General features: G+C 44.9%; 1 protein-coding gene across 2 annotated transcripts in view; it reads left to right on the top strand.

The window, feature by feature from the left end:
* ccser1 (coiled-coil serine-rich protein 1) overlaps positions 1–22,691 on the top strand; it is a 99,271-nt gene that overhangs the window by 41,145 nt on the left and 35,435 nt on the right. For both annotated transcript variants that reach the window (XM_056591519.1, XM_056591518.1), the window contains exons 9-10: positions 7,806–7,883; positions 12,119–12,199. In XM_056591519.1, the coding sequence (XP_056447494.1) occupies positions 7,806–7,883; positions 12,119–12,199 (159 nt within the window). The remainder of the gene's footprint in view (positions 1–7,805; positions 7,884–12,118; positions 12,200–22,691) is intronic.

Here is a 22,691-nt window from a genome sequence, read left to right as displayed (position 1 = left end):
CTCTGCATCTCACTCCACCGACTGCCACCGTGTCTACGTCAAGTTCAAGTCCTTGATGTTGGCGCGCAGATGTAATGACCGGGCTCGGCACCCACCCACCCACATCACATCCCTCATCCGTGCCTACGTGCCCACCCAGCCCTCCGAGGCCCACTAATGAACGGTGTCTGCCAGTGCCTTCACCACGTGGAACTAATTTGCTGTCCAGAACTCTTTTCATGTGCGGCACCCCGATGGTGGAGCGAGCTACCTGGCTGCATACGATCTGCAGAATCCCTCCCCCGTCCACACATCTGAAGAGGGCCCACATCTTCTGAGGACATATTTTAGCCATGCATTCGTAGTAATTATTTTTCAGTTTTTATGGACTTTAGAGCGCACTGAGTTGAGATGTTGTATCTCTGTCTCACTGCTTGAAAAGCTGCTGCTCAAAGTAAATGTGCGGTTGTATTGAATTTTTGTGGACAATACCTACCTGCCCTACCCTTGAACTGGTATTGCAGAGACATACTTATTTTCCTATTCAGTCCCTGCTCAAAGGATTCGGCCGGGTGGTTCAATCCCAAGGTTAATCGTTTTACTTTTTCTATGTCGGGATAACAATAAGAATGAAATAATAACCACGCCCGATACCCCTAATCAAACCATTTCTATTTGTTTGTTTGTGGAATTTGGATAATTACCAGTTTCAAGGCAGTTTGTATTCGCTGACATGTGTTAGTCAAAACAAAGATACAGCTGTGGGTGCTGCTAAACACTTGTTTGGAATATAATGGATGTCAATGGATCGGCAACTATTCAATTTCTGTGATTTGAACAAAGACAATGGCTAATCTCAATTTAACAATGTCAACAATTAACCTGGGGTTTTAACCAAGAGGCCAAATCCTTAAGTAACAAGAAGAGTACTTCCTACCTCATTGGTAGGGTATGACTCTACAAACCCACATGTTCTATAAGTGGCCAACTCTTCAGAGTGCATTCAGTGTGTGCAAGCAGTAATGCAAAAAAATACAGTTTGTTTTTTATATCGAGGCAGGTTATCCATCTGGATAAGGACATCACAAAATGGTGCGAGATTGGAACAACTGCAGTGCAAAAACACTCACAGCGATGCGTGCCAGGCTGGATATTACTGGCAGCCGTGGAAAACAAGCCAACCTTGTATAGAATAATACACAGACGGAAAAAACGAGGAGCGAGCAAGGCCAGATTTAGTAGGATATAGAGTCATCTGTCAGTGCTGATATCAACTAAGCTAATGAGTCAGAGATAGGATGTCGGTCATTTCTGTAGGTGAGAGACGGCGCGCAGCAAATCACTCAAGTGGGATAGAGAAGGAAAAAAACACATAGCGTGTACTTAAGAGGGAGAGCAGTGGTGGCGAACATACCTGCTCCTCCGACAACGCAATGTCATCTAAAACCAAAGAGGAGAGAGGGACAAAAATAGGGAGACGGGACATCGCGAGACGGACGGGAGAACGCTCTCTCTGTGTGTGTGTGTGTGTGTGTGTGTGTGTGTGTGTGTGTGTGTGTGTGTGTGTGTGTGTGTGTGTGTGTGTGTGTGTGTGTGTGTGTGTGTGTGTGTGTGTGTGTGTGTGTGTGTGTGTGTGTTTCATGTGACCACGGGCATCCGGGTAGGAAGCTAGGGATTTGAAGGGAGGAAGCGATGAAGTAGATATCCTGTCCTCCCGGTGTGTTCCAGAAAAGCGGGACTCTGTGGGTGTAAAAATAATCTGCCGGAGCCACTTGAGAGGCTGGCGGTGTCACGGCGCGCCCTAGTTTAGCGCCGACCCGATGCGGTACGACACCGTTTCCACTCGGTTCTGTCCCACTTACATCCCCGGCTACTGTATTCCAGGAGACGGAACCGGGAGAGAGAAAGCTGTACTCCGCTCTAGCCGTCCGCAGACGTAGGTCCCATTCACGTTGTCCGGAACCCCAACAAGCGAATCAACGCGTCAACGAACACAACAAACACGCGAAAAACCTACACACGCTTCTTTACTGTCATTTTCGTGCTTCAATCGTTTATTCAATATTATTAAGTAGTTTAAAGTAGAGCCCTTACCGCAATCACAACCTTCGCCAGGCTGGTCCACATTCTGAATGAGAGAGCGCCAACCCCCAACCCCTAACCCTAGCCTATCAATGAGCGGGAGAAGAAAACTAATCACGGGTTTCCATTCATTAGACCAGGACAATAAAGCCACAATGAAAAGCAATCAGCATCGCAAAGACTTGGCATCCGCACACAGAATATCCATGAATACTTTGGCGGGCACAGAACAAACATCAAATAGATTCTTACAATGGGGAATGCACAGGGCCACAAACCCACTTGACTGCATTTATTCCCGGGCTTTATCTGATGCCAGGGCATAGCGGTAAACCAAACTGAAATATCCATCTCTCCATCTGTCTCTCTTTTGCTTTGGCCCTGTCATTCCAGATAACCTTTTCCCCAAATACTTTCTCTTTCTCTTGTCTATCCCTTGGATTAACACCTAAGCCGGTCAATTTTAGATCGTGTGTGTGTGTGTGTGTGTGTGTGTGTGTGTGTGTGTGTGTGTGTGTGTGTGTGTGTGTGTGTGTGTGTGTGTGTGTGTGTGTGTGTGTGTGTGTGTGTGTGTGTGTCTGAGAGTATGAAAGAGGCTAAGTTAGCTAAGTTATTTTCTCAAATCCCTTTAGCTTGCCCTTAGCCGACCGGCACATTTTGTTTACTCCAGCATTTCTCTGAAACTTTTCCTTTCCTCTATATTTTGACTTACCAACTATAAACAACAAGCCATTTATATCTAACTGGATATCATGTGTTTGCACTAGTTAAATAAGGGTAATAATCGTCTTTCACTTGGGTAAGAGAAGCCCTGATGGTATAAATACCCTTTGTCAAATAAAACTAGGATGGCAATACACGGCCCACGGATACACAGATCTGAGGATACATGTCAGCTTTATAGGCTGGGGCGTTCATTTTCATTCATCCAACGCGCCTTCACTTTGGATGGGAAGTCTTGTTGACTGTTTCTCAAGGGCAGCAGAGGATGGCGACGTCTTGTTGACTGTTTCTCAAGGGCAGCAGAGGATGGGGACGTCTTGTTGACTGTTTCTCAAGGGCAGCAGAGGATGGGGACGTCTTGTTGACTGTTTCTCAAGGGCAGCAGAGGATGGGGACGTCTTGTTGACTGTTTCTCAAGGACAGCAGAGGATGGGGACGTTTTATTTATGACAGCAGAGAATGGGGACGTCTTGTTGAATGTTTCCCAAGGACTGCAGAGGATGGGGACGTCTTGTTGACTGTTTCTCAAGGACTGCAGCAGATGGGGACGTCTCGATGACTGTTTCTCAAGGACTGCAGCGGATGGGGACGTCTTGTTGACTGTTTCTCATGGACTGCAGCAGATGGGGACGTCTCTGACTGTTTCTCAAGGGCAGCAGAGGATGGGGACGTCTTGTTGAGGACAGCCGAGGTTTGGGGACGTCTTGTTGACTGTTTCTCAAGGCCAGCCGAGTACGGGGGAGTTGCAGGAGGGACCCTCCACCCATTCATTTGAGGATGGATCTCGTCGATCTCATTTGCATTGCAACACGCTCGCCTGCGTGCCTTCTCCGCCGCGGGGCCAGGGTCTCCCCTATCCGTGCAGAGCTAAAACGTCTGTCTTTCATTATGATCCCTTCCCTGTGAGTGTTTTCGTCGCGGCGCTCTCTGTTCAGCGCTGTCAACACGCAGGGCAGGCGGTCGCCATGGCGCTGATTGATGCACAGGTGCGCCACGGCCCGCGCTGGTGTTATGCTACCTTCACCTTCACCTGTGGAGGATGATGCACACGCGCACAAAAGCACGCACACACGCACATGCCCACATACATGCCCACGCACCGACACACACCAGGGCTCCGCACATGATTCTGATTAATATGAAGAACCAGATGTCTTTTTATTGAAATTGGCTCGAGGGGAGAGAGGAAGCCAAAAAAGAACGGAGCAATAAAGCCCTTCGACTAGTCGTGTTCTCTGAGCGCTGGGCAGACAACAGACGCTAAGAACAGACGTCTGTGTCTTTTTCTGCTTTCCACTTTATAGTACATTCTGCAAGTCGTCTTCCAAAATCTGATGCAATTGAGGGTGATTTGGTTCTTTTTTTGTTTTTGTTTTTTTGTCAGAGAGAATGCTGGTGCAATATGTGCGAGAAGTGCCGAGTAAATATATGATGGTGAGATTAGAAATTATTAGAAAATACATTGGTAGTTCCTCTACACTTGCTGTTCAAAGCGAAATGTTAATACAGGACGTATGGTCTCTTTGGTGTGAGACGATATCTACCCCTACGTGTTGTTTGTTATGTCTAGGTTGTGACATTTTTTATATTCTTTTGTATTTCTTCCCATCGGAAGAAGTGTCTCACCTTTTCAATTTTTCTCAAATGAAAAACAACAAGAATACACCTATTTGTTTGTTTGTATGTCCACAAAGGAGCAAAGCCTTTCAAAGTATTCACAATGCCCCAGAAGTTATTTCCTGTGTTTTTCCCAGTGTCGGGGATTAGGAGGCAGCTTGATGGACTGTTCCAACAAAGAAAGTTATCTTGGGCGGGGCAAGCAATATGTAGTCATTTTACATTTCAAATCCTTAAATTCATATCACACCTCTAAAATCTGTGAAACACAGGTTTAAGAGTGAAATGTCTTTGGAGCAGATTTATGTCCATTCCTTTGGCCATTTGTTATAAATAGGTAGTGCAGAACACCCTGCACCTTTCAGAACTGATCCTCAGTGCAGCGACATTAGAAAAAGAAAACCCACATGTAGACTTTTTGTCAACCTCCATTTTCTTTTCTAGGTTCTAGGTATCTGAACGTTGGTTAAGATGGCAGGGAAAAATATGATGAATGTGCTTCCAGTATATGAACGCTGAGGACGTTAAAGCCTAACAGAAAAATTACCATTCCGTTTTACTATTCTGTTTTCCTGGATACTCTCCAAAGTAAGTGACGTTTAGACCCATGTCATAATGGAGCAGGTAGCGGTAAGGCATTTTACTCAAGGATGCCTAAAGGTAAACTTCAGAGAAGGGTTTCGGTTTTGCCTGGAATGGTTTGACTGGGAGACAACCATCATCTGTCGCTGGAGTGGCAGTGTGGCCCTCTTCTCTATGAGGTAGGGTGAAACAAGGGACGGAAAAGGTTAAACTCAGGGTAAGCAGGGAGAAGGAGCTCTGGGTTTATTTGAACCGCATTTCACGTCTCAGGGTACCACGGAACATGTGCTCATGTGACATTTGTTCATACAATGGCAATAACCGAAATGACATCACTCAGGCTTTAATAAAAGTGCTAGTGCATGTCATCGTGTGAAGGTCACCTAAACATCCAGCACTTTGGTCTTGGGCCCTGTGTGGTCTACTGGGAGAATGTAACATTTCGGTCAGTTGTCTGTCAAATGCCTCCCCCTTTTACTCTCGCGCTCACCCTCACTCTTTTTCTCACTCTATCTCACTCTTGCACGCGCTCTCTCTCTCTCTAGCTACCACAACCACATTTATATGTGTATTCTCGTTAGTTGTGTTAGACCTCTTCACCAACTGCATGATGACACATGGCTTTTCAAGCTCTGATAAGCCGTGTCCCAAGTCATGTCTTAAAAGAAAAGCTAAAAAGCTGGACAAAAACAGAGCATTGCATACCTGCATTGTACTCTCAGACAATGCATGCACATGCTGTACGTTGAATGTAATGGGGTCTTTTTAGTAAACAAGAGCATTTATTTCAATTGTAATAGGCTGATCCCAAACAGCATGTTACTGGTTCCAGTTCACAATCAAAATGTCTACAGTTATGTTTTCTAGGGTAGCATTACCTTACTAATCATGGAAAATAATCGTATGTTAATGTTGTACATTTTAATTGTATATTCGTAATGTTTCATGTTTTGGTATCTGGTGAATTTTTAGTAATGCAGTTTTTCTTACTATTCTTTAGAGGCATCTACTTTTGACCCACCTCTGCAAAAGGGATTTTAACCATGATAGGAATTTACAATGCATACAATTATCTTGTCTGACACATTCTGCATTAGGGAAAAGTGTTATTATATTATATAGCCCTGTGGATTCATTCTTTTGTTCTTTCCCTTCAAACTGTCTTTGTTGACAGTTTCGTTTAAAAAAAAAGGTTTAAACTCATCAAGGATATCTTGTGGAGGATATACTTAAACTTTCGGCGAAAAAAAATAACAATCCTAGGAGGTGCCCCCGTGCCATGTATAATAAGTCATAGAATAATACCTTGACCCCTGTCACTCCCGATGCACCTCAATCTGCTCTGCCCTGCTACTCCCTGTTAGAATGTGCGTTGTAAAGCATTCAGTGGGCACTGCAGCAGGGGATTTTATAAACACATTAGACAATGAATAGTTGTGTATGCGTAAAATAAATCTGTATTGATTTTCGACCTTACATAGGGAATGTTGGTTTTGATGATATGTTCCGGTGGAGTTTTTTTCCCATTGTGTCTTAGTGGGGATGCTATAGGGTTAAGGGAGAGAGTCGTATGCACCATCATCAGAGGTTGGGTGGAGGATGCTTACACAGCGCTAGGGTGCGTCTCCCTGCCTCTCTTCCTGTGCGTATGTCCTTCAGCTCGATGGCTCCCTACGGCCTGCTTGTTTGAGACCACCCCGCCCTGCCTCAGGCTGGCTCTGTCCTCAACCTCTACTGTATATCTCTCCCTCGCTCTCTCTCTCTCTCTTTTTTGTCCTTGGAAAACCATCTCATTCAGTCTGCCTCTCATTCTCCCCTTTCTTTCTATCGCTCTGTCTTTCTTGTTTACACCTCAACCCTTTAATGTTCTCCTCTCCCACAACACTCTTGCGGTACTCTTGCATCTCTCCTTGTTCACCTTTCTCCCACTCTCCTGTCTTGCACTATCACTCATGTTCTCAGTTTCATGCTCTTCTGTTTCTATCTCTTTTCTATCTCTCTTTCTCTCTCTCCCTTCTCTTTTTGTCTCTATTTCTCTCTCTCTCTCTCTCTCTCTCTCTCTCTCTCTCTCTCTCTCTCTCTCTCTCTCTCTCTCTCTCTCTCTCTCTCTCTCTCTCTCTCTCTCTCTCTCTCTCTCTCTCTCTCTCTCTCTCTCTCTCTCTCTCTTCTCCCCCCCTCTCCATCCTCAGAGCTATGTCCTCTGACAGGACAGGGTCATAGTTAAGTGCCGTGTGCGTTCTGCACTCCAGCTACAGGGCCCACCAGAGCCTGAAGCTCTGGTGGCCCCCCCCCCCCAAACATCTCTTTGTGATTGGGGGGGGTTTATGGGCCAGATATTGCATTGATCGTTGTCAGTATCTTACTGCATTCTTATGCAACGTGATTTAGTTAACATGCTGGAGCGTCATGTGACTAATATTTCTCATGCTAATTAAGCTAATGCGGTTGAATTGGATTACATTGAGAGGGGTGTGAGAGATAAAGAGAGCTATGGTTCATTATACAATATTCACATTGCACGTGGATAACAGCAATTTATAATAAGTCACACACAGATAAAATCCCTACACACTAGTTGCACACACGGTGGCTGAATTCTCCCAGCCTGTCTGCAAAAGATGTATGTCTAGCTGTAAACCCCGAAGCTACAGTTTTCCTTCCTGTGTAACACTGTTGTTGTGTGTGTGTGTGTGTGTGTGTGTGTGTGTGTGTGTGTGTGTGTGTGTGTGTGTGTGTGTGTGTGTGTGTGTGTGTGTGTGTGTGTGTGTGTGTGTGTGTGTGTGTGTGTGTGCGTGCGCACACACGTGTATGTGTCTACACAGGATCTCAGCAGAGAGGAGGCCCTTCTGCAGCAACTACGGGAAAAGGATGAGATCATTTTCCGTCTTCAGAATGAACTGGTGAGATTAAACCACAAGACGCACACGCACATGCATACATAAATACATAGAGAGGCACACACACACACCTACCCTGATGGATGTCTAATGGAACTGATGGGGCCCTGTTTGAAACGACAACACAAAGCACTTTGTCAGAACGGTTGTTTCATCCACTCAACTTTTTTGAAACCTGTCCGCACACAAACCCTTGACCCTTCCTTGACACCACATTGTAGAATATCTTGATTTTCACCTCCTCCACTTTCTTGTTATATTACTTTATGTCTGCCCTTGTCGTCTATCGCTCTCTCTCTCTCCTCTCTCTGTCTCTCGCTCTCTCTCGCTCTTATATGCAATGAATTATTAAAAGTAGCTTGAATGTATTTGAAGGCAATGCGCAACATGGGAATGGATTGGAATTGAACCATCAATATTGAGTAGGTCTGATTTGTTTATTTTATTAAAAATCCTTTTCATGCAACTAATTAGACAGCCTAATCTAAATATTAGAAACACATTGTTAATGTACATAACAAAACAGAAATGCATTGACTCAGAAAATATTATAGTTCTGGAGCTAATCATTTTATTACGATCAGTATTGCTGATTTTACTACAACTAGTGTTGAAGTAAAGAAATAGTGTTTAAAAAATATATATACTATTTTAAGTTTGCTATATACATGTTAGAATTCACTGTGTCGCAGCAATCTCCCCGGGCAGTACTGCTCCATGACTGCATCCAGTATGTAAGGCGTCAAATACCTCAGTCACTTCTATCCCTCCTCTTGCTCTTGGCTTTCCCCTGGCCCGTGTCTCCTTCTGATTCAGTGTAATGCAAACATTGCACTGGGCCCAAGGCTGTGCCAGGCGGCATTCCAGACTTCTGAGGTCCATTCCATTGGCAATACTGATCAAAGATTTGCGACGAGACTGCTTGCAACATGCGACGGCTTGCAAGAGATTCATGGGATAATGTTCTGAAACTGGGCCCTTCACTTCCCTGCACCGAGGAGTCGGGGAGACCACTCATTAAAAAAACCCACCAAATTCAAGGACTGTATTTCTCTTCAAGAGAGAAAAATTACGTGGCGTTTCTGTTCTACAGGCGAGAAACGATATGAAAGGGGTGATATTTCCTGTTGGTACATTGTAATGATTTCCCGTTTGAAAATAAGGCTTACGTGTCTTACGTTTGGTATTGCACAAACAAGTCACAGTTGTGATCCATTTCCAGCAATGTATAAATACAAGTGTAGATACTTTAATAAGGTCAATACGTTCCTAAACATAAATCTCTTGAGATTCCATGCAATGGCTTCAGGCGCAAAGCCATTTTTTCTCATTGTAAATCTTTAATCTGAACTGGGCTTTAGTTACCTGCAAAAGGTAGGGTGTTTTGTTTCATCATATCTTTTTTCTTTATTTACGTACTTTTTTTTTTTTTTTTACAATTTGCTTTCACTATCTTCCTCATTACAACATTCCTCCTGCTCCTCCTCCTTCTCCTTCTCCTCCTCCTCTGGCTTGTCTTCATCCTGTTCCTTCTCCTCTTCATCCTCCTGCCTTTCAGCAGCAATTCTTTCTTTCTCTGTTTCTGAGAAGCTTCTCTCCATTTCTCTACTATCTCTTGTTCCTTCTTCACCAGTAAAATCACTAAATATCTGCTCCTCAGGGCACGAGTCTGTGACTATCAGTCTTTCACACACACGCGCACACACCTCCCGTCACTAACAAGTCACCGTCACATCTACGCACAGATTTAGATGGAGATGTATAAGCATTGAGAATCTAGCAGGAATTAGGTTGCTCACTACGAGCTATGTGTTCCCATGCCAACAGTGTGAATCCCTATCCAGGCATGTGTCTGTGCTGCCACAGTCCTGCCGTCACATACCAGCTACTCCGCTTACGAATATAAGGCCCCTGTCCCATACACTCCATCAGCAGATTTGTTACAACAGGATGTACTGTCATAACTAACCCAAAGTACCGCTGCCTGAATGCTGATCGTAAGATAGGGGAAATTATAAATACTATCAAGGGAGTCAAAATTAAAACAAAGAGTACATTTGCGATGCCTGAAGAGTTAAGAATTTGTTTCAGTTATGGTTACCACAAGTGTCATTTGAAGAGGCGTGGTCATCTATATATCAGTGTTTAACAACACAAGGAAAAAATCAAAAAGCTTACCCCATATTTCGGCCCGTGCTACATTTATTGAGTTGCTGAGTAACAAGTTTATGCTGCTGTTTCCATGGGATACACAGCATGGCAACGGGACAAAATTAGGTGTGTTGCTGTTGTTATCTGAAATAAATAACATTTATTTTGTAGAAATATTTTCCCTGAATTTGGTAATGGCAAGAAGTATCTAGCCCGAAATGGCTTATGAAATCACTGATGGATTGTACCTGACCTTACACCCGAGTCAAATCCCAATTTGGGGCACAATCCAGGCTTCTTTGATCCACGCCTTCTGCCAAATGTTGAGGTCTTTACAGTAAGAGGTAAGAAAGTGGAGTGCCTCAGATGTTCGACTTCCAGCCGAAAGGTTCTTGGTTCGATCCCCAATGTCCGCAGTGTACCCATACTGCCTCCTTTAGCAAGATGCCAAACACCTACCTAATTAATGACACTACAAAACACTTGCTGTAAATCGTATGGATGAAAATGGCTGCTAAATGTCTAATACTTCCCTTTACTTTTACGTGTGTGTGCTCGCACGCGCGCGTGTGTGTGTTTCACAGGCTCAAAATTAAATGCAAGAGAGGAAAAGTACCGGCCATGCAATTGTTTGAATACGTAACCCTGTGTTTCATTGTGTTAACTGTGTTAAGGTGTTACATCTGGAACGTGAGGTTCATAGACGCCTGAACGCGGAGGTTCTGGCTGCGGTTTAGTCTGAGGAGCTGGGTTTTATGTGGGATTGAGAGAGAAAGTCAGTCAGTTGGTTGTTTCCCGTATCCAAAAGAGGAGAAATGCGTAGTGTGGCTAAGGCGCTATAAAGACGCGGCATTTCACATTGGAAAGGGCAGCTCATCGCAAGCTCTCCTTCTCTCTCTCCCTCGTACTCCCAGTGCTCGTCTCCTCCCCGTACCTTCTGTTAAATCTGCCAGTGAAGAGCCCTTAATTATTTCTCCTAGAAGGACCTCCATGCTGGCCGCCAAGCAAGAGCTGTCACGTTTTATGAGTCCCCCCACCTATGCCAGCTCTCACCGGTGAAGTACTGCGCTACAACGGCAACTTTTTGTCATGGAACACTTCTTCCCCCCCATCCCCCCTCCCCCCGGTGCACACTTCCTCTAACCGTGACTAATCAACAGAGTTAGATTGTAACTCGTCATTGTAGCCAGCCTGTTATGAGGGGCTCATTGTAATGTGCGCAGAGTTAAGGTGGAGATCAGAGGAGGAATTTAACGCATGCTCATCACTTTTTGTGCTCCCGCAACACCTGTTCTGAGTTATTTTGTTCAATAATGGTAATTCATTAAGAAACCCTCTGAATATTTAATAACCGGCACATAGCTCTTCTTAAAACCCTGGCCCCTGAGGGCCAGCGGCAAATGATGAGGGGAATTGTTATTCTCTCTCTCTCTCTCTCTCTCTCTCTCTCTCTCTCTCTCTCTCTCTCTCTCTCTCTCTCTCTCTCTCTCTCTCTCTCTCTCTCTCTCTCTCTCTCTCTCTCTCTCTCTCTCTCTCTCTCTCTCTCTCTCTCTCTCTCTCTCTCTCTCTCTCTCTCTCTCTCTCTCTCTCTCTCTCTCAGAGGTGAGGCCAAAGTAAGGGTCCGGTTTGGATTGATTTTTGGCCCGTTGGAAGATGCTGTTTTTTGAAGGAAAGAGGCCAGAGCCACTCCTCCTGCCGGTCTTCAAATCTCACACTGAGAGCCCATGAATTAGCAGCTGGAAAAACCTCGCGGCCGGCCTGCTGGGCCTGTCACCGTTTTTATTAGTCCCTCTCCTCTGCTGCACTTTCTGGAGAGACCCAGGGCCAATATCTGGCAGCAACAGAGCTTCTGTGCATCTCGGAACTGCTTTATGACCTGTTCGATATCCAGGGGAAGTGGTGAAAGGGGGGGCGGTGGGAGGGTGAATCAGGGTGGGCGCTGGTGTCAGGGGAAAGGTTGAGCCTTTTAGTGTTGGACTTTTTCTCTTTTAGACGTTCCTTTTTTGAATGGGTGTGGCACAGAGGTTGAAACGCGAAGCTGAGCGGATATGACTGATGAGGGGGGGGTGTTTGTGGTGTGTGTGCAGGAGAGTGCCAAAGCTGCCCTGAGGACGAAGGACTGCCAAACGACTGACCGCACGACACAGACGGAGCACACCGGCCCCGAGGTGAGCTATAGACAAGCACACACACACACACACACACACACACACACACACACACACACACACACACACACACACACACACACACACACACACACACACACACACACACACACACACACACACACACACACACACACACACACACACACACACACACACACACACACACACACACACACACACACAGAGAGAGAGAGAGCGCAACATGAAGATGTGGCCATTATTTGAAAAGAGTACACACTCTTAATACGGATAGATCATGTTATTTTTCTCTTCTTCCTTCTTCCTCTCCATCCATTCCCTCTACTGCAACTATTGCTTTTAATTTTTAACAAGCAACCTTTATATGCTGAAACAGAACAGGCCATCAATTTTCCTCTCTCTGCTACCTTTACATTCTCTGGGTCCTTTTTTTCCGATGTTATCCCCCTTGAGTGCATTCCCTTTATTTGTCTCATCATTGATTCCCTCACCTCCCTTCCGGCCATCCTTCCTTCCTTTCTTCCTTCCTTTCTTCCTTCACTATCTTACATTTTTCCTTGCTTTCTTCCTTTCCTTTCTCCCTCTCTTCCTTCCTACCTTCCCATCCTGCTTTCTCTCCTTTTCCTCCTTTCTTCTCTTCTTTGCTTCAATATGGTGGCACATCTCGCTTTGCACCTGCAGAAGCCTTAAGGAATAGAATAGTTGCTTCTAATCCATCGGGTTGTACCTATTTATCTCAAAATAGATACAGTTCTGACATTGATATTGTTGGCCACTCGCCAACAATATGTAGTGTACGAGGGGGGGGGGGGGGGGGGGCGGGGGCTGCCATGAACACAACCCCCTCCCTCTCAGATGACATGGCCTCTTTGGCTGCGCTAGGGGCTGACAGTTTGGGAGCACAGTGGACTTAATGGATGACTGTCTAAAAATGGCCACCTATTACGGAAACAGTAGCGGAAGTTTGGGGGTTTGGGTCCCTTGCTTCCTTTGTGATTTATTTATTTATTTTATTTAATTTATCTTTTCAACTCATTCTGTCATCATCTCTGCTGCTGGACAATGCAGTCCTTTCTCTGTGTTATCGCTGCCGTGCCTAAAGATGACAGGAAATACCTTCAAGGGGCTAAGGCTTTGTCATTGTGTAGGAGAACAGATACACAGTGCACTGATCTTGTATAGTGTGCATGTTCACACACACACACACACACACACAGACACAGACACACACACACACACACACACACACACACACACACACACACACACACACACACACACACACACACACACACACACACACACACACAGCCAAGCACACACACAGGCACACACACATGCGTTCCATACATAAAAGGAAGTGCATTATGCCCACGTGCCCTAGGGATAATAGAGTTTGATTTTGAGCATAAAATCGTACCCACTCAAGCTAAGAATTAAAACTGTCAAACAAAACATCGACTTGAATGCAAACTACACAATTTTTACAACCACATCTGTTTTCTATTTTATCTGCTAATATTGCTTCGATTGATTTAGTGCACAAACAGTTTTTTTTACTTATGACAGTGACAATAAAATCCAACCTTTTTAAGCAGTTTTTACCCTTTTGAGATGTTGAGTATAAGTTCCACTCTCCGTATTTGAACACATGTAGCTCCCAGAAAGGAATTGAGGTCGATAGATTTTTTTTAGTCTTGAGATGAATCACTTATCTAGCCTCACTCATTGCTTCTCAGTACTTCATCTCCTTCACTTGCTATCTCCACTCTCCATGACTATAGTTATTCGTAAAGCCTGTTTGTCTTTTTCTTTTCTTTTTTGTCTTACACCATCTCCCACTAGTTATGGAATGGACTTTAGTCTCTCTCATACACATACTCAAACGGACACACACAGACACACGCACTCTATTAGTGCTTAAAATATCTCCCTGGCGCCTTTACTGCCTAATGCACTTTTTTTCCCCGAATACAGATTGAAATGGCTTCGAGTAATTGCTAGTTTGCTAGTTTGGAGACTAATGCAAGAAAATTCATGGGTTTGTCCTCTCCTGCTCTCTCTATCACTCTCCCACAGACAAACGCACACACCTTCTCTCGCTATGTCTCTCTGTTCCCCACTCTCCCGAAGCCATTAGTCTTGTATTATATCATCAATAAAGCTCCTTTTGAACGTGTCCGGGTAAGTTTTGTCAAATAGGTCCCATTTAGGATGCAGACAGTATAATTCACCCATTATTGGGTGTTTCAGTGTGTGGCTCTGTGTGGCCATGTCTCAGACAGCATTAATCTCTTATTATTTACCTTGTTGCTCTTAAGAGCTCTGGCATTCAGTTCTTAAATTGAACTTTCTTGGCCTGAGTTGGTAAACTATTTGCCAACCGCTTTTGCCTCTCATTCAGTCTAATGTGTCCAGTGTACTTACCGGTGTGTATGTACAGTATGTATGACTTTTTTTGTTCGGTCTGCAATTTTGGAGAATATCTGAATAATTTCCAGTAACTAGCTACAGGATGTTGCCCCTGTTTTTTTTGCTCTGAGTAATAAGATAACAATACAATGACTATACACAGTGCCCTATTGGATGGCTGACACTGATGACTCAAATGTTTCGTTGCTCTGATTGGCTTTAGGTCTATCCAATTGCATACAGAGGCATTTTGCTCTATGCCTGTTGATAACGCCCCTTGAAAATCAAAACAGGATCCCAGAGGTTCCAGACTAATACACATTTGCAAATTGGTCTGGCCCTGTCTGGCTAGTAATCTAGATAAATTCAGTTTCATTCTTTAAAACTTAACTTACGTACTTCAGCCAAAGACATGATACGGTGTCTGGAGCCAATATTCCTCCATTCTAATTGGCTAGAGTAGATCGACAGCAGTCTCTCCTTAACAGTTGAAACTCCAAGCGCTGAGAGAGTGATAACGACGAACCCAAACCTGTAACGGCCAAGCTGCAAACGGTTCTGGAAGCCGCCGACACAACCACACTGATCGAACCGCACTCATTACAGTCCGCCAGCGATATTGGCCCCTAATCAGCGTTACTTACCGGACACTGTGATTACAAAGACCGCAGGGACACAGAGAGGGAGAGGGGTTTGGGGGACAGGGTAACCTTGCCTTCACCACAGCTCCGTGATTAGAAAGCCGGGGCTGTGGTCGCACCGTATGGCGTTGCTATTTATTGTAGGACCAGTCCGCGGCTATCTATTCCTCCTTATGCTCCGTTCCCCTGAGTGGATGTGCCGTTAATTAGAGGAGCAGCTGGCTGTCCGTTAGCACCGAGCAGCTAGCGGCGCAGGTGACTTTACTCAGCAGTAGCTTACAGCGTGAGTGGCCTGGTTTTTAGCCCACCTCCCTCTCTCTCCCTCTATTTCTATATCACTCTCTCTTGCAGCACAGACCTATATAGGTTACCCCAGTCCCGTGCTTTGAGGACAGTCTGCTATAGTGACGGAAAGTGTGTCTACAAGTGGGGCAGCTATTTCTACCGCTTCTACCGTTTCAGGAGGTCAACCCACACCCACCATCATAGCCACCACCCAACACACGCACCCAAACATGCACACTAACGCAAGCGCGCACGGATGCGAGTGGGTTTAAACACACAAACCCATTCCCCTTTCTATTTTTTTTGGAGCATCTTCCTCCTTTCCCAAGTCCTACTGCGGCTTTTCATGTCTTCCTCAAAGTTCACAAAGTCAGCCCTCCAGAAGTTTGGGTGCTTCTCTTCTCTCACCCTCTGTCTTATATCTTCTTTTCTCTCTTCTTCTCTTCTCTCTTCTCCTCTCCTCTCTTCCTCTCTTCTTCTCATATCATCATCTCTTCTCTTCTCTCTCCTCCTTTTCTCGCCTCCTCTCTTCTCTCTTCTTCCCTTCGCCTCGTCTCTTCTCCTATCATCATCTCTCTTATCCTTGTCTCTCCTTGCCTCTTCTCCTCTCCTCTTCTCCTCTCCTCTTCTCTTCTGCTCGTCTCTACTATCATCATCTCTCTTATCCTTGTCTCTCCTCTCCTCCTCTTCAGAAACGCACTAGGGACAAGCCTGTCCTGCTTTCCCCACGTTCAGATCGCCCATCTTGAGCACCGCTTTTTATTAGCAAGAACACTTTCGAAAGACCACAAATCTCATTACCCTGGCCTTGTTGTGACTTTGGCTGGTGCAGAAAAGGCAAAGTGGAGAGGAAGTGTTTACTAATTGGTCAAGGTCTTATTTCCTTTGGTAAACACATAAAACTATTTAAACTATTTTCCGACTATTCTTTATTCTTAGCCCAACAGAGTTTCCGCAAGAAACCAAGGCATAATTTTAAACTCCTTGTGCTTTATTATAAGGTTTCTGAATCCTCAAAAGACCAGTATTATCTTTTGAGCAAAAAATGGAGAGAGAGAGAGAGGGAGAGAGGGAGAGAGGGAGAGAGGGAGAGAAGGAGAGAGAGAACAGATGGGGTTTGTTTCTTTGTCTCTTTCTACCTTATTTCTCCTCAATCTTTTTCTGCTCCTGTGATTGTGTGCATCGATTGATTCTGTGCCAAGTTTTTCAACACCAACGCCTTGATTCGTCTTCCTACAAGTTGACAACTTGTTAGTAGAGCAAGCTCTGAGAACAGGGGTGTTTTATCATGTGGATATTTGTACACACACACGCACACACACAGACAAACACACACACACACACACACACACACACACAGACAAACACACACACACACACACACACACACACACACACACACACACACACACACACACACACACACACACACACACACACACACACACACACACACACACACACACACACACACACACACACACACACAAGGCCTCTGGGTGCCTTTCCTCAATTCCACTTTTTCTTTTATTAGTGTAAATAATACAAGTTAGGTGTTACAAATGGTTGCTTGGTAAATTAAACAGACAAACTCACTGCCCTGGTGCTCCTGCTAGCATATCCGTGACCCTAAGAATACACAACATTTACTGTATTAATCTCATAACAAATCTTGTTCAATACCACAAACCCCAGTGTGTGTATGTGTACATGGATGTGCATGCATGCATACATGGATATGCATGCGTGTGCAGTTAGCGGACATGTTCCCTTCAGAGGCAAGGATACACACACAGCCTTTGACAGGGTTCCGCAAGTCCAAACTGCCAAATGTGGGTGCTATACAAACATCTGCAGGTCCGCTAGAACCTCACTCACGTCGGTTTATTAGATTAACTATAAATTGGCCTTAAATGCATGCATCTCTCACAAAATTGGGAAAATTGTAGGTCATTTTCTGTTCACTAATTGGGTCAGTTCTATATTGAATTCAGTTCACACAGACTGAATGCTCACTTTAGTCTGTGTTAAGTGGGATTCAAGTTTTTTTTCCCCATTCAGTTCAGAACCCAGTGGATTATTTTTTGCTCTAAATAATGAGGATGCATTTTTTAAAGGGGGTAGGATAAAGATTTTGAATGATCATTCTCACAATGTTTTCATAATAAAGGTTTGATACCCATTGCCATCTCCTAACGGCCTCCTATAATGTGATAAGGGCTTTATGAAAATAGCTCTTATGGGTCATCCGTTATCCTTTGAATGGCACAAAATGGAATTGAAAAAACTCAAAGACCATGGCACATGTAAGACTGATTACCTTTGCTCTACTTTGTTATACCAGTAATGCCCAGCAGTATTTTCACTGAATGCGTCACCCACCGGTATTCACTTGATTGCTAAACTGCTGAAAAAGGAAGAGGCGAAAAACACAGACTAATGTCAAGCATTGTTTGAAAAACACTTAAGCTGACAGGGGCTTGTATATATATATATATACATATATATAGTGTGTATATTTTTAAACAAGTCAGAACCAATGGCTCAAAGGCCGTTTGGGTTCAGAATCTGCCTGCAGTCTTGCTCTCTGTGCAATGGCAGCAGCAGAATGCAGTTGTTGCGGAACTGACATGTGTTAGCATAGCCGTGGCTAGCCTTATGCAGGGGCCGCACACTTTTATGAAGACCATTTGTTGAAGCTTTATATAGCTTGGCTGCAGGGCAGGGAAAGCCTGCATCAATATGTATGATGACATAGATCATGTGAATGTGTCTCGTCTGTGCTTTTCATAGCTGCACTCTCCTCCACTCTGGATGAACGAGAAAGAGGGCTTGAGGCAGAGACAGGAAGTTAGAGAGTGAGAGTGAGAGAGAAGGAATGACTGTGTTGCTGGTAGCAACTATGTGGGCCCTGTAAACTGGATTACTTTCTGCCCTGGCTGAAGAGAGAAGAGTGTCACTTTTTTGCCCTACTTAGCTCTGTATTCTTGGACCTCTGTCGTTTCTGTTGCAGTAGTATCTCTGTCCTTTTTTTTTTATTGTCTTTTTCAACTGCCCAAACCATAACCGATCTTTTTTTCGGTACTTTTTTTTTTTACCTCCAAAATATGTATTTGGTTATTATTAATCCCCTGGCTGCTCTGCGCTGAGCTTTCATTCGCCCCTCAACCCGCTATCTTTATCTCTTTTCCCCTCCCTGATCTCCCGCCTCTCCTTCCCCCCCCATGCTCTCTATCTTCATGTCCCCAATTCTCAATCCTTTCTTTTTCTCTCCCTTTTTACTGTCACTCTTTTCTTATCCATCTTTCTTTTCCTGCTTTTTCTTCTCTTCTGCCGTCACTCTGTGCTTCTTTCCCCACATCTTTCGCCTCATCTTTCTGTCATCGCTCTTCCATGACCCTTTTCCTCTTTTTCGCAATAGGTCAGAGCTTCCTCATTGTTAATACAGCTCCTTACATGTCTCTGCTCTCCTCTGCTCTGCCCTACCCTCTCCTCTTCGAACCCATGATGCAGTGCGTTAGGACCTCTGTTCAGAACTCTGCGTCTGCCCATAACTTGTGTACTTGTGTGTGCATGCGTTTCCTTGTAAGCATTTTTTAATACAAGCGCGTGTGTGTGTGTGTGTGTGTGTGTGTGTTGGTGTGTTTGTGCGCGTCCATAGTGTGTTTTGTATTGGCACATGAAAAAGTGAAAAGGCAGCCATATTTTATTCATCTTCATCAATTTTTCCTTATCCCACACCCCAGAATGATTTATCTCTCACATGCCGAACCACAGAGAAGAATCTTGAAAGACTATGCTAGTCACGTGGCTAATGCTTGGCAGTGCATGCTCGTTTGAATCCGTCTGATGAATGACTGATCACTTCAAGGGTTGTCTGCTGTCTGAAACACACTGTCAAATGTGTTGAGGTATTTTATTTATATATATTTATATGACTTCTTCTCACCGTATCTAACAATACTCTGTGTCTCTTCATCCCCTTTCTGTCTCCTCATTGGTCGCCCCGTGTGTGTCGCTGTATGTTCTGTTTCCAGGGCAGCAAGGCGCACGCCGGCACATCTTTGTCGTCAAGGAGACAGATGAGTGAGTGTCTCTGTTATGGCACCTGACTTGACCCGCCTGTAGTGGTGGTCCTGTGGATCAGTCTGCAGGGGGTCTTCAGAGCGATACTTGGTTATCATGCATGGCTCCTCCACCCAATTGACTGCACTCACACTGACTGTGTGACTTCACATGTTCCAATCACTCAAGTGATTGGAAGGATTTCTTCCATTTATGAAGTTTTATTCGAAATTGAGTACAGAACGTTCCCCTTAGTTGTGGTTGACATTCTAATAATGTCCTAAGTCAGTTACTTTATTACTAATTCTTTAATCTAGGACTATTATGTGTAACTTCCTTCATAAAAAGAACCGGCAGACATCATATTTAAATGGTCTTCAATCAAGGGGAATGTAAGACTGGATTGTCAGAGTTGTATGAGCACTACTGCAGAGTGAGCAGTAGAAACACAGGCTGGTGTGAGCCATGTATGAGCATGTCAGGTCTCTGAGCATGAGTGGGCCCCTCTATTTGTAATGTCGTCTTTTCCTGTATCCTAGCCAGGAATGCTGCCTACCTCTGCACCTATCCCCATGCGACTTGACCCTCCAGAAATGATAACCTCAATTATGGTTCTGATCTTGTTGCGTTAACAGAACAGATATCGTTCGCATTGTATTTGTTATTCATTAGTTGCGTTGTTCTCTATTTTCATCCATTTTACTGTGATTAAGTTTCCAATAATATAAAACGACGTAATATAATTTTAGATGTATTTAGTATACAAACTGTACAGATCCTTAAAGTTGACTAATGTATCTTAAATACACAGCAAAAACAATTTACGATTACAATATATACAGTGCAAACCAGCAAAGCGTTTGACCAACTATAGATTTGGCTATGGTTATTTTTGGATGTGTGTAAGAGATGCTCGTTTCCTCACCTGATTTACCCTTTCTGTGGTACACAGGAGAAAAACAACCATTGATCTAGACATGAAATATGTAGGACCCCAAGAACACACTTTACCTCCTTCCCCTTTCCTAGTAGCAGAGCGTTCAACCGACGAGTTCAGTGTGTGTTTTCTCTGCTGTATGATAGCCTGCTCAGTGCACCTCATTGCTAGTGGTTGCTATTACAGAGCTTTTCTGATGGGTTATACACTTATGCGAGCATTAAAAGATCATAGAGAAGGTTCATGCCCCAAGTGTTCAATTCGAGTACTGATTGTTTTGTGTTTAGTTCCAGTGCTGGTCGCTATATGATTCTTTCCAACACTGGCAGTTTTAGTTCAAATGCGATCTAACTTCTCTCAAAAGCGATGTTATGTGTTAGAATGAGCATGGTTCTAGTTCCCCTAGAGCAGCATCCATCCCTCCTTCTGTTTGCATTTAAAAACTCAACCCCTTCCACTGGACTCTTCACTGTCACCTTTAACCCCGACTGTCACAGCCCCTCGCATCCTCCTCTATTGCCTCTGTGACCTGTGACCGAGTAACGGGCTACTCATATAGACAGGTGTGCTCATACACACACCTGTAAACACACACACACACACACACACACACACACACACACACACACACACACACACACACACACACACACACACACACGCCCACGCCCACACACACACACACACGCATACAGACGCGCATACAGACACACGCGCATACAGACACACGCGCATACAGACACACGCGCATAAAGACACACGCGCATACAGACACACGCGCATACAGACACACATGCGCACACACACACTTTATGTGACACATATATATATATGTGTCACATAATGTGTGTGTATATATATATATATATATATATATATATATATATATATATATTGGGAGAGAGTTGAAAGAGTGCAGGTAGTAATCCTGCGGTCCACTCCATGCTGGAGCCAAATTGTCCCCAATAACCAACCCGCACTGCCAGTCAAAAACTACTGCAGTGTGTGTGTGTGTCTCTCTCTCCTTTGTGCACATTTGTGTGTGTCTCGTGTGTGTGTTTGTGTGTGCATACGTTTGTAGCTCCCGCACCCTGGCTGGCAGCCAGAACACTTATCTAACTGTGATCCCAGCGCTGCTCGCTGTGACTTCTAATTATAGCCTGAGCAACTCAAACGCGCGCACACACACACACACACGCGCACATACACACACACACAGCCCTAGCTGGTGGATGCTCTCCTGCCTCTCCCATTCACACTAATGAGGCAGCCCCTCCCCCCGCGGTTGTCTCTCCCACCGGGACCAGGACCCGCTCCCCTCGACCGCCTCCCTTCTGAGCTGGGGGGGGAGAGAGAGAGAGAGAGAGAGAGAGAGAGAGAGAGAGAGAGAGAGAGAGAGAGAGAGAGAGAGAGAGAGAGAGAGAGAGAGAGAGAGAGAGAGAGAGAGAGAGAGAGAGAGAGAGAGGAGAGAGAGAGATGAGAGAGAGAGAGAGAGAGGGAGGGAGGGAGGGAGGGAGAGGGAGAGGGAGCGAGAGAGATGGAGAGAGAGCAAGAGAGATGGAGAGAGAGCAAGAGAGAGAGAGAGCGAGAGAGATGGAGAGAGAGAGAGAGATGGAGAGAGAGAGAGAGAGAGAGAGAGAGAGAGAGGTGGAGATAAGAGAGAGAGAGAGAGAAAGTGGGGTGCATCGAGAGAGAGATAGAAAGTGGGGTGCATCGAGAACAAGAGAGAGAGGGTGAATGATGTGATGGATAGATGTGGTGATGTGTGGGACAGACAACATGAGGGCCAGGCAGAGCAGAGAGGACCAGAGTGGAGGAGAGGGGTTTGGGGGTAGGGGTTCGATGTGGGGGGGGGGGGGGGGATGAAAGGGGCTGCCGTAGGGGAGCAAAGGAGATGACAGAGGAGAGAGAGATGGAGTACCGAGACGCTGCCAAGAGATGGAGAGACTGAGGCAAGGGGGGGAGGCGGGGGCGAGGTAGGAGGCTTGCGTTGGCTTGTGGCGACAACTTGGAAGGAGAGGAGAGGGTTGGTGTTTGTTCTGTTTACTTATTAAAAAACCCAACACACCTCAGATATTGTTTTTGTTTGCACCTAGCCCTTTTTTTGGCTTAGCTCTTTTTTTTATTCAGTGAGCTCTTTCTTTTGTCTTCATTGTTGACAAAATGTGAT

This window comes from Gadus chalcogrammus, chromosome 6 (genome assembly GCF_026213295.1).
Source record: "Gadus chalcogrammus isolate NIFS_2021 chromosome 6, NIFS_Gcha_1.0, whole genome shotgun sequence".
In the NCBI taxonomy this organism is placed as follows: domain Eukaryota; kingdom Metazoa; phylum Chordata; class Actinopteri; order Gadiformes; family Gadidae; genus Gadus; species Gadus chalcogrammus.
This window is presented reverse-complemented; position numbering and strand designations above follow the sequence as displayed.